Source organism: Astyanax mexicanus, chromosome 4 (genome assembly GCF_023375975.1).
Source record: "Astyanax mexicanus isolate ESR-SI-001 chromosome 4, AstMex3_surface, whole genome shotgun sequence".
In the NCBI taxonomy this organism is placed as follows: Eukaryota; Metazoa; Chordata; class Actinopteri; order Characiformes; family Acestrorhamphidae; genus Astyanax; species Astyanax mexicanus.
In genome coordinates this window covers 9,384,396-9,397,048 of record NC_064411.1, presented here as the reverse complement: position 1 = coordinate 9,397,048, position 12,653 = coordinate 9,384,396, and the positions used below count along the sequence as shown (strand labels likewise).

General features: G+C 35.2%; 4 protein-coding genes across 4 annotated transcripts in view; all 4 read left to right on the top strand.

Annotated features, from left to right (window-relative positions):
* LOC125801664 (zinc finger protein 271-like) overlaps positions 1-12,614 on the top strand; it is a 102,210-nt gene extending 89,596 nt beyond the window's left edge. The window contains exon 3 of the mRNA XM_049478457.1: positions 11,289-12,614. Within this exon, the coding sequence (XP_049334414.1) occupies positions 11,289-12,083 (795 nt within the window). The 3' untranslated portion in view covers positions 12,084-12,614. The remainder of the gene's footprint in view (positions 1-11,288) is intronic.
* LOC125801445 (zinc finger protein 239-like) overlaps positions 1-12,653 on the top strand; it is a 173,482-nt gene that overhangs the window by 45,673 nt on the left and 115,156 nt on the right. The window lies entirely within an intron of this gene.
* The window catches only part of LOC125801539 (gastrula zinc finger protein XlCGF49.1-like), a 143,742-nt gene that overhangs the window by 87,716 nt on the left and 43,373 nt on the right, over positions 1-12,653 (top strand). The gene's annotated exons all lie outside the window — the stretch shown is intronic.
* LOC125801534 (zinc finger protein 239-like) overlaps positions 9,775-12,653 on the top strand; it is a 250,332-nt gene continuing 247,453 nt past the window's right edge. The window contains exon 1 of the mRNA XM_049478348.1: positions 9,775-9,813. The gene's annotated coding sequence lies outside the window, so the exon portion shown is untranslated. The remainder of the gene's footprint in view (positions 9,814-12,653) is intronic.

Here is a 12,653-nt window from a genome sequence, read left to right as displayed (position 1 = left end):
TAATATTTTATAAGGCTATTTTGTTGGGGAGGCGTGTTCCCCATGTAAACAATGTGAAAAAACAGGCTGTTTTCAGTTGGAGATTTCTGGCGACTGGTTTCATGTAATTAGATGGCTGTAATTTTGCATGCAGGTAGTTAAAGTAGTACTAAAGAATATGAGTCGGTTAGTTTGTCGGTGTTTTTAGAATATTTGACGCTTTTAAGCATTCTACTTTACATAGTCAGAATGGGCCCGCTAGGGGGCCCTTCTGCAGTGAAAACATTCTGAGCAGTAGGTTGTGAATCACAATATTATGATGTCGTGATTTATGTGAATGTGATTGCGTTTTGTCAGTGTTGAATTGGAAGACCAAAATAGGAAAGTACCGCAATGTAATCCTTTTATTTTAGCAGAGTAACTGTAATCTGATTACCACTTACTGAAGCAGTAACTGTAACCGATTACAGTTACTCATAATTTGTAATCTGATTACGTAACGCCGTTACATGTAATCTGTTACTTCCCAACACTGGACATAATATGGACCATTAAATGACGGTAACAACCTGACCGTTTGACACTTAGCTAATCTGCATACCAGTAGGAGAGAGCAGAGATAGACTGGCTGTGTATGAAACGGTAGGCAGCTACCACAATCCCTCATGCCTGAGCTGTTCATATGTTAACACCCACTAAATGATTAACCCTTTACAAGTATTAATATGAACTTTAGGAAAAATATAAACAGAATTGCCCTTTTTTCTATTGTGAGTTAAATGAAGTCACTGCTGCCTATTCTAATAAGCTAACCGTATGACTAGCTTGACGAGCTCTGGGGACATTTTTACATGGGATGTGTCTGAAAGATCTGTGGAAAAAAAGACATTGCTTAAAATAATAAAAAGTATTATTACAAACGTTACAAAAGGACTTTCTGAGCTGAAAACAAAAAAAAAGAAAATATGTTTTATAAAATTTATTGAGATATCATATATATCCTATACCCAGTTTATAGACACATTTGGGACATACCGGGGTTGGACAATGAAACTGAAACACCTGTCTACAGTCACTCAGTTTTGGATCTTAGTTTGCATAAAAGTAAATTTATGCCAGTTTTTACCCTGAGCTCTGGCTTGCTCCAATTTTTTTTCCTCCTTTTTTCCTCTCTGTATCACAAACTCTTCTAGTTCCTCCCTTTACCCAAGTTTGATTTTAGGAAGTCTTTATAGCCACAGGGTCAAAATGAGACGCATAAACACTACAGAGCAGGGGTCTCACCATGGGCGCAGATGATTATAGTGACCTCATCCGAAATCTACCATCTACAAGCATAAACGTTGGGGTTTTAATTTAATTAACTGTACGTTTGTGGAGTTCTGTGTTCCACAATGCCCTCGTTTTTAAACTAGGAAGCGTTCAGTTCAGAGGTTACATTGTTCGGAGCTCCGTGTTCCAGTTCCAATGTAAATTTAACGCACCTTCTCAAGTCCGGGGTTCTAAGGAGCTGGTAACTGCCTGTAGACTACAGACACAGGCAGTTACCAGCTCCTTACGGTACGTGTCCACTGGCACTTTTTTTCAACGCTGGATCTCCTTGCTCGTTTTTGAATTAAAATGAAGCAACAGAAGTAGACAGTCATAAGTTTAATATTTTTATTTTTTTTACCAACCTCACTGTAACCTATAGCTCTATAAATCCATATTCTGCCGCTTTCAGCTTCTCTTCTGTGGTTGAAAGGCGCCTGTTCTGTGTGTGTGTGTGTGTGTAAGAGGCTTGTGTGTGTGTGAAGACGCAGCCTGCTTTTCCCTCATTGGCTGGACTGGACACAGTGCGGCAGCCGGATTTATTTGAATAAAGTTGAGCCGGAGGGCGGAGCTGCGTTAAACGCAACAACCCGGCATGCACCGAGGCATGCAGCGGCTCTCTCCATTGATTTTATGTATGATGTTATTATGATGTTATTTTAGTAAGCAGTCGCTGTTAACTGAAATTATAAGATGTAAAATGTTAACATTGTCTTCCTGGTCTTGCCTAGGCTGTAGCAATGAAGAAACAAAAAACAATGAAAGCGTTTTTTCAAAAACCAAACAATGTGATATGGAATAGTAGGATGTCAGTGATTTGGCATCATCGTGTAAGAATGCGCGCAGATGGCACTGGGGACACATTGACATACCAGACCAATAACAGTTTCAGTATGGCTAGTGTTGATCAGAAAAGTGATTATTCTAAAGTTTATTGCAGCATATATATATATATATATATATATATATATATATATATATATATATATATATATATATATATATATATATATAATTTTACAGCTTGGTCCCCCCCAGTTCAAAATGTCCATCTGCGCCCCTGGGTCTCACACTCGCGGCCCGCGGACCAATTGCGAGACGTGTTGTTACAAACAGCAGAGATGTAGTAATGATTCAGGACGCTGTGACACATTACAAATACGTGCTTTCATGCTGAAATACTTTATATTATGCTCTTTAACAAAGACAGACATGTGGTATGGCATATTAATGAGTGCATAAATTAATTATATATATAAATTAATTATATAATTTCTATTATTATTAGAAAAATAACAAACGAAAATTAACCCAAAATGTTGACAAAAATATAATCTAACGAATTTCAAAACATAGAAACGAAAAACGTTAAAATGGTATTAATACAACAGTTTAACACCTGGATCAAACAGTTATAAGGATTTATATTTATGCTTAGTACACAGACTAAGCTTAATAGAGCAGACACAGGCATTCTGCTGTCCAGAATTTTAACAGATGCTTATTCTTACTCAATAGCTGGAGTTTTTGAAATGAAAAATTAAAAGAGAAAAGAACTTTGAACTGGACATAACTTTATTTATGTCATTTATGTCACATTTCACTTTGCTATTATGTAACTGAAAGTCACTTTTAATTTTTTTTTTCATATCTAAAAAAATAAAGCATCACCCTGTCATCTGGTGCTGCATGTCAAGAATATAAACCTTAAAAAACATTTGAAATACACAGCAATATAAAGCTATATGTTAGCGTTCATTTCTTATCACCAGGGCAAATTTATTTTAAAAATGTATATATTAATTAATTGACTAAAATCTCTCCTGCGCTTTAAAATGCTGCAGTCACGCAGAACGAGCTTGAAAGCTTGCATGGCACTGCGATTAAAAATAAATAAATAAATAAAGTCCTATAAAGTGTAGCCAAATGTATGGTATTAAATTCGAATATTTACTCATATTCAATCAAGAGAAATCAGGCAAAATGCGCCGCTCTCTCTCTCGCATCGCCGAGCTGAATTCAGCGCGAGGCTTCAAATAATATAACAACTCAGTTTAGTTAAATTAATTAAGATGAGTGAGGACCTGTAAAGTTAATCAAATATTGTCAAATATAAAGGATAGGTTGAGGTTTTGGTGAGCTGTTTCAATTATTTGAAACCGAAACTAACTGAAACTGATATTATTCTGCGCACTATTAGAAAGGCTTTGATTTTGTTTTAAATGAATTTTTATTTTATATTAATTATTTTTTAATTCATTTTAAATATTTTTATTATTTTTATTGATCAAATATTTTTTTCATAATATATATATTTTTTATTTTTGATGTATTAATTTTTATGATCTTTTTAAAGTTTTTTTATTTTTCCTTTTTTATCTTTATATTTTTTCCGTCTATAGTAAATGTCAGTTTTTATTTCTAATTTTTCTAATTTTATTTATAATATTTTTAATCCCTTTTAAACTGTAAATGTTCAGCGGCACAGTAAATGAGGGTCCTCCTCCAGTGTAAATAACCGATTGCTTGATTAATATTCAATGTTGCAAACCCAGTTTTTACATAAACAATAAACAGAATAAATAATAAAATAACATTGCTGATGTATCTTCAACAGCACATCGCATCCTATTCACTTCAATGGAGAGAGCCACTGCATACCGGCTGGGTTGGGTTGCGTTGCGTTGAACGCAACCCCGCATTCTTTATTCAAATGAATCAAGCCGCCGCGCTGCTTTCAGCCAATCAGGGACTTCACACACACACACACACACATTCGAGCCTTACACACACAAACGGCAAAATATGGATTTATATAGAGCACAGTAAAGTTCATTTAATCATTAAAAGTTTAAAATTGACTACACCTGTAGCCTTATCAAGATACGCCCACACGGCGAGACGAGAGATTTGGTGTTCTGTCGACTTGTGCTACCCTGACAAACCGTGCTACCCTTTTGTGTATATTTAAAGGTAAAAGCACAAAAGTAGCACAATATTAGAGCATGTTTCCAGCAGAAGTTCATGTACTATGTTTGGATAGTCTAAACCACCGTATCAGGGTAAAGTTATGGTAGTAAGAGTTTATTATAATCTTTTTTTTTTTTTTATTTAAGATCATATTTTATTATTATTATTATTATTATTATTATTATTATTATTAATTGCCATTACACTTTGACAATGTAATGACAGTCCAGGTTATTAAATGAACAAAAAATATTAGAAAAACAGAATTATTATAGTACACTTGAAATAATAATACAAATAGCACTTTAGAAAGCGTGTATCGATGGGTAGCATCACTCGACAGAACACCTGGCATGGCAGAATGTGTTGAATAAAATACGTGTTCTTGTCGTGTGCGGCCCAGCCTCACCCAGTCTCTACCTACAGCGGCCCCCAGATAGAATAAGATTGAGACCACTGCTATAGAGCCAGAGAACCAGCTTAAGTTCCAGACCTGAAGATTCAGACCAGTAGTTCCAATGAACTTAATACACATAAACAGTCCACAAATACAGCTACAAACTACAAAAGCCTACAATAGACCCAACAATAAATGCTTAATGTTCCTACAAGTACAGGCGTTTAACAAATATCACTCATTTGTATCTCTACAGGACGCCAGAGCAGCCAAAACATTAAGTACACACAAAAATCACCAGTCACACGGCATATTACTTAGTTTCACATTGAAGGGCAGCCTTTAAAAAGGCTTTTTAATATAATATGACACAATATCTGTCTTATTTCCATGATAGTTAGCTAAATATTTAATTAATCCAGCATGCGCTCTCCGTTTTACTACTAATCAATGCGCGTAGCCTGACCCCTTCATCCGAGCGCAGAGAAGGGGCTAGGCAGCCATGGCCCCGCCCCCGGAGTGAAAAGCATGAGTCTTATTGGTTAGATTGTCCTAAGACTTTTCTAATAGACTCATTACTACACCCTTCTCAAAATCAGGAGAAGGGTCCGCGGACACGTGAGCAGAAGACATTTTAAAGAGCTTTGATTGGTCAGTACCGCTGTCAATCATACAGTCCTATAGCAACGAAAAACACAGGCTAATGCTTTGAATTAGTTGCTGTTTTTTCGTTAATCTATAAAATAAATGCTTACACTTGCAATAATTATATACATCCTGATAAAAAAATATGTAATTATTTACATGCACATTTGGTCAGCCCTTAGAAGGCCTTAGAGGCCTTACTGCACACCACTGATATGTATATTGAATATGAATTATACATAATACTTAAGGCTGGACAATAATTTAAAATCACTGATTGTCTCCAATAATGTTTTTGTAATTTTTAAACAAATATATTTTTATTAAATATTGGCCTGGAGTTCTAAGACAGCAATGGTCCTCCAACTAAAAAATATTCTTAAGAGGCATTTAGTATTTACAGCATCTGTTACCGACTGACTCATTAGAGAGAGCTGCGTCAGTTCAGTGCATTAATTTGAGAAGAAAAGACAGAACCCAATAGGCATATGTATAGCCATACACCTTATATAAAGTTCTTAATACCAATACAGAAATGAAGAAATTTATAGTGTGTAAAGGATGATTTACACTTCTTACATAGATATAGGCTTCATAAATGTATTTAAAGTAAAAAAAAAAAAGTATTTATTGATTTTAATTGTTCCTAGATTTTTTTTTGTTACAGATGTACTGAGCCATGAGACTGCAAAAATGTATATAAAAAACTGTATGCTAGAACTGCATCATTTTTAATTTCTGCCTTGAATGTCCTGAATCATTACTACATCTCTGCTGTTTGTAACAAATCAAACCACATTTACATACGTAGTGAGTGACTCCTTAGAGGGTTCTTAAAAGGTTCCCTGGAACCGGCTCCGGCACCAGCACTTTTTTGGTGGAAAAGAGGTATAAGAAGAGACGGCTCTTTCGGCTTCCAAGTAGCTACTTATATTTTTTGGTTGCTTAATTCAATTTATTACCAAATTATGTGTACAATGAATTAATAGAGTTGAAACATACATTATATAAAATATATATTATTTATATGGCTTTATTTTTATAAAAATAAATAGTGAAATACAAAAACAAAGGCCCATCTCAAGTAAACAAACAGGTCCAATGTAAATGTGTATATTAATTTCAAATGTGCAACTCTATACAGTGAAATAAACAGCGCTGAACACCATCAACAAAGTGTCACTCAACAAAATAAAAAATAATTGTGCAAATCAAAAAAAACAAGCATCCAGGTGATGTTTTTTGAAAACTTTAGCAAAGATTGACATAAAAAGGAGCTCATGTTTGAGGGTTTGATTGGTTTCTGTTATGATCTGCCCTGTTGTGGAAGAAGGAGCTGATGTTGCTACAAAACACAGTTTATGTGAGGTCACATGTGTAAGGTGTGGGTAGATCAAGCACTTCAATGTTGAATGCTCTTTTTGTCAATCAGAACGTGAATCATCTTTTTTTATGTTCCATTGTATCTTAATTCTGGCAAGACTTTTCTTCTTTCTTTTTAAAGAAAACTAAAATCTCTGTAAATATGAACCTTGGTGATATATATGTTTTTTTTCATACACTGATCTTGATTTTAAGTATATTATTAATATTATTATTTTATTGAGTAAATACTACTATCATCATTGTAAATACTTGATTTGATATCTTCTTACTGGAGTTTATTCCCCTTTTGAAATCCTTTAGAGATTGCTAAGAATAAGAAATGCCTAAAAACTGTAAGAGTTTATGAGGAGCTTTCACTGTTGCCTCTAGTTAATATTTCTCTATTTCTATCATTTGGTTTCTTCCTTAATGTTTTTTTTAATGCTGTCTTCTATTGTGGTTTATATGTATCATCGTAAAACTTTAATTTATACGTTTATATTTATATATATATATATATTGGCTCACTCTCTGGAGTCAGCGCATGTCGTTTATTTCAAAGAGCCGGCTAAGAGTCTGACCCATCACTACTAATAACTACAGTGCCGTAGTTTAACACTTTATTGTTGTGCTGTTGTACCAGAAAAGAATGTAGACTGTTAAAACTTACTCCTATCAGCATGTTCTGTGTTACAGGAACCAGAGTCACTGAAGATCACAGTGGAGATGGAGATCGTGGGAATCTCCACAAAAGGCGATGAGACTGTTCTCCTCAGTGACACCATGGAGGAGTTCAGCGTTCCCGCCACTGTGTGGAGTGGTGACGTTAAAAGTAACTGTTGTGAGGGAAGGGGAGGTCATTTTAAACATTGAAAGCCCACTTTTTAATGTTGTGGTAATTTGACAAGTTTTTGTGTTGTGTTTGTAATATTTCTTAGCATGTTCTGTTAGGGTTTTTTGGGTGGGCGGGAGGGCATGTGTTTGTGTTTTTGATTTTTGATTGTTTATGTGTGTTGTGTTTAAACTAATTCAAAATAAAATGTGTTTAATTGTTTTTATACCTGTCTTTTGAATTTAAACACATTCATTTAAGCTTACTATCCTTTCCTGCTAAAACAAATATTCTATGGTTTTTATATTTTTCTGCTGGTTTTGTGGTGTTTTGCAGTGTCTTTCTAAAAGGTTTTTATCAAAATGTAAAAGTCTATTTAAGCCCTTTTAAACCCTTTGAAAGTATTTTTTCTAAATGGGCATTTTTCAGAAAGACATGTGCTTGTGGTTTATGATCATAACTGTTTCTGCTTTTAAGAGTTTACACTGCTGGGCTGAAGCTATACTAAACCATAAAGAGGCATATCCGTGCTGCACCACCATTTATTCAATGGTATTTGGATATTAGCATTTAACCAAAAGTTTTTGAACACAGCTCAATCAGACAAAAGTATTGGCATTCCACCATTTGTGCATTATATTTATTGTTTTATTTTGTTCTTTTTTTGTATATTAAAAAAAAAGTTATTGCTGGAAATGAATCAATCTGCTGTTAACTTCAGGAAGCTTCGGTTGATTCATCACTTCAGAACAACCTCAATGTACAATGTACAAAAGTTATAAGTCACTCAGATTTAGGAGACTCGGTTAGTCTTATTTAGAAAATGTTGACCATACATTTATTATGATATAAAATTGTAAAATGTGAAGTTTTAAAAACAGTTAGGTTTAGTTATTCTTGTGATTCGACTCCTACTGATTCATTGAACAGAATAAAGTGAAGCTTGTGCAACTGGAAAGTTATTCAGCTCTTTCTGAGGTAAGATGTGGTGGATATGGTGGTGATAAATTACGATATTATAAAGTCACTTTTCATATTGTATGGGAATAAGTAATGTTTTATGTGATGTATGATAATATGGAATATGTTTATTTGTATATCATGTATTTATGGTGATACGTTTTTTATTATTATACGTTTATTCGTTGATGATCTCAGAGGCTCACTTTGTGGCTGCTAGCTAGCTTTCTAGTTATAATTACCAAACATGAACGCTAGCCAACACCTAAACGCGGTTCTCTTTCAGAAAAAATACCTTAAATGTCTTTAATTGATACTCGGATGTACAAATTAAGATCATTCAAGTTTTCAAAGAGGTAAAACCTGCTTTCAGTGTCTAGCCATAATAAGAGAAAGTGAGCAGCTAGCCACAGCTCACTTTATCTCAGTCCTAGGCTGTATTCGAAATGGCATACTACTTTACTGCATACTGCACTAGTATGTACTGCATACTACACAGTGGCCAGTATGTAGTATTCAGTACTGCAACACTTTTGATTGTAGTACCCTACACGGTCCCGTGACACACCAGTCAGTGCTCTGAAGTGCTCAGAATTCCTCAGAGTGAGTTGTAAACAGAAAGAACATGAAAAATGTCCTACCTTTTCATTATTAAGACTAATGAGATCTGCATACTGTCCAGAACTGCAATTGCTGCTTTAATTTTAGAGTTTAATGTAAGTGCAGTTAACCCAATTCTAACAACCATTTAGCAGCAGCCCCCACAACCCAAGTAAGTTCCAGTTATATTTAAATATGTTTTCCTATTTATTTTAGTAGATTACTATTTTCATCTATGTAAGTACCAACAAGAAGAAAACATTTAAACAAACTCTCATTCATATTTACACAATCTCAACAATAAAAGAAATGAGACAAGTTGCATCACCGCAGAGATAATTATTAAAGCTTATAAACTGCAGTTTTAATCCATTTAAATGAGCTCTGTATGTAACTCCAGCATCAGTAGCAGTAATGCTAGTAAATCTACTGAATACAAAACATTAGTTTTAGAAAATGGAAATATAGAGGTATTTTTTCTTTCCTATTTTAGTGAAATACTTTGTTCTACTTTGTAAAATTAAAGGAAAACTCCAGAGAAGTAGTTATACAGTGTTTTAAATGAGAGTTTTAGCTGTTTAGCTCCATTCAGCTCCATGCATTGAGGACTCCCTCGCGGGCTCCCTCTAGCGGTGATGGGTATAATGTGATATAGCGGGAGAGGGGGCGGGGCTCTACATAACCCGGATGACGCTGAGCTTCCGGAGTCTGTAGCTGGAGAGGAGGAAGAGCGGGATCAGCTGAACTACAGAAGGTACGGAGAAGTTTCTCTCTCTCTCTCTCTCTCTCTCTCTCTTCAACACGCTGTTCTACATTCACTCCTACACCCACATCAACACCACCTTCAGCATGTGCAGCATTTACTCCACCAGCACTGGATCTTCTCCTAGCTCTGCTCAGCAGTCTGCAGTAGGGGGTCGCGGAGCTGGGGATGGGGGGGGGGGCTTTACAGATCATACACAGGATAACGGAACCTCACACTCCTGCCCTCCCTCCCCCACATCACTAACACACACCTGAGATAAATCAGTTCTGTGGAAATTCCTTTTTAAGTTTGTGTGATCAGTCTCTACACATTTCTTAGTTACACTAATTTAGTTTAGTTTAGTTTAGTTAATTTTCCTTTACTTAATCCGGTTCCACCACAACAGTTGCTGGTAAGTCATGTGACTCTCCCGCCAAAATAAAAGTCCACTTGTAAAATATTAAATGTAAGAATGAAAGATTTAGTGATTATAGTGAGGAAAAGTTCAGGCAAGAAGAGGAATTTCACAAGTAACATTTATTAGCTTACTGATTTAACAGAAAACTTGCTATTTCACTGTAATAACAAACACAAATATTAGCAAACTACAACATCTTTAGCCCCGTTAAACCATTACTGTGGAATACAGTCTCCAGCTGCTCTTTTGCTGATACTTTAATAATGATGATAATAATAATAATAACAAAAACATGAATTTGATAATAATAATAAGAAGAAGAATCACACTTTGAGCAACTTGACAAAAATACACAATTAAACATTTGTGTAAGAGGTTAAAAAGACTACAAAAATAATTGAAAAAGAACTACATAAAATAATATGAATTCTTACAAATTGTTATAATTGTGTTAACCTTTAGTAAACAAAAGAGACTCTTATGTTTTACACTCCTGTTGGAGGTTGGTTGATGTGTTGTAACAGTAAAAAGGTCATTATTTTGCTGTGATTTTATTTTGAACTACAATTCCCTGCACCAACAAGACAACTGCATCGGATCAACATTTCCAAAAAACACATCTTGAACTCAGGAGCGCATATCACTGTTAGCCTGAAGCCAGTGTGGTGGAAAATAATGAACTGTTATCAGGAGTTGTTAAAAAAAAAAAAATCAGGTTTGTGAAGCATTGATTTGGATTAATGTATTTGGTTAATGTGTGGAAACTTTTATAAATTGGTTTAAAGGAAAAAGCTTTGGACATCATCTGTCGTGATGAAGAACAAATCAAGCATCGGCAATGTGATTCGAAACAATGTGTGTCGTTTTTTCGGCACACGCCTCAAAGCTTCAGATTAAAGGGTAACATCACTCACTTAGAATGACTTAGAATCTCTTTAGTTAATTGACCTGCTTTTATTTTAATATTCAATGGCATTTTTCTTTGTGTTTTCCAGAAATTAAAATATTTTCCTGAAATTCATCACCAACAACCAGGATATTTAACTAAGAGCAAAGTTAAACTGCTGAAAGAGGTAAAGCAGAAGCCTTCCTGAAGAATCTCCAGAACACGCAGAAATTGTTTGCTACATTTAAAAGACAAATGAAGCCAAGTCCCGACATGGAGAAACATCAGCACTCTGTCAAGAGTTTTACTAAACAGAGTGATCTCAAAAAACACCAGCGCATTCACACAGGAGAGAAACCGTATCAATGCTCAGACTGTGGGAAGAGTTTTAATCAACAGAGTAATCTCAAAAGTCACCAGCGCATTCACACAGGAGAGAAACCGTTTCACTGCTCAGACTGTGGGAGGAGTTTTAATCAACAGAGTACTCTCAAAAGTCACCAGCGCATTCACACTGGAGTAAAACCATATCACTGCTCAGACTGTGGGAAGAGCTTTAATCGACTGGAGACTGTCAAACAGCATCAGCGCATTCACACAGAAGAGAAACCATATCACTGCTCAGACTGTAGGAAGAGTTTTATTACACAGAGTAAACTTAAAATACATCAGCGCATTCACACAGGAGAGAAACCGTATTACTGCTCAGACTGTGGGAAGAGCTTTAATCGACTGGAGACTGTCAAACGGCATCAGCGCATTCACACAGGAGAGAAACCGCATCACTGCTCAGACTGTGGGAAGAGTTTTACTGAACAGAGTGCTCTCAAAATACACCAGCGCATTCACACAGGAGAGAAACCGTATTGCTGCTCAGACTGTGGAAAGAGTTTTAATCTACAGAGTGCTCTCAAAATACATCAACGCATTCACACAGGAGAGAAACCGCATCACTGCTCAGACTGTGGCAATTAAAAGCGCAAATCATAAATTCCACCAGAAACAAATATGAACTGTATTTAACAATTGATTTTACAGGTTCAGCAAAACTATTCTTATCCAGGGATGATGTGTATAGAATTCCATGTTATGTTTGTATGTCTTGTAAGTTTGAATATTCCAGGACATTCTTTGTGAGACAGAGCTCAGTTTTTAGGTTAGTTACTGTTGCGCAGTAAGGTTACAGGCTCATTCACTCCCTCTGCTGGTGTTCTTGTTTGTCTATGGTTCAGTCCAATTAAAAATCTGTTACTATAGAGGGATATTTGGTTGTGTTGTATTACTCAAGTTGTATACTCTCTTATCTTTTCCTTATTGAATATTAAATGTTGCTTATGGTTTTTTTTAATCTCCAAAGTTACTAAGAATATCCAAATAATGTTGTTTCTTAATTGTTTTTATCCAGTACAAACTATTATCTTTGTATTACTTCACCTCTATATTTACCCATGTGTGTTTTAATTAACGGCTTTTATATTGCAGATCTCCAGTCTCATTGTGTTTTCTCAACACATGTTTGACATGAAACCTATAGGCCTGAGATTG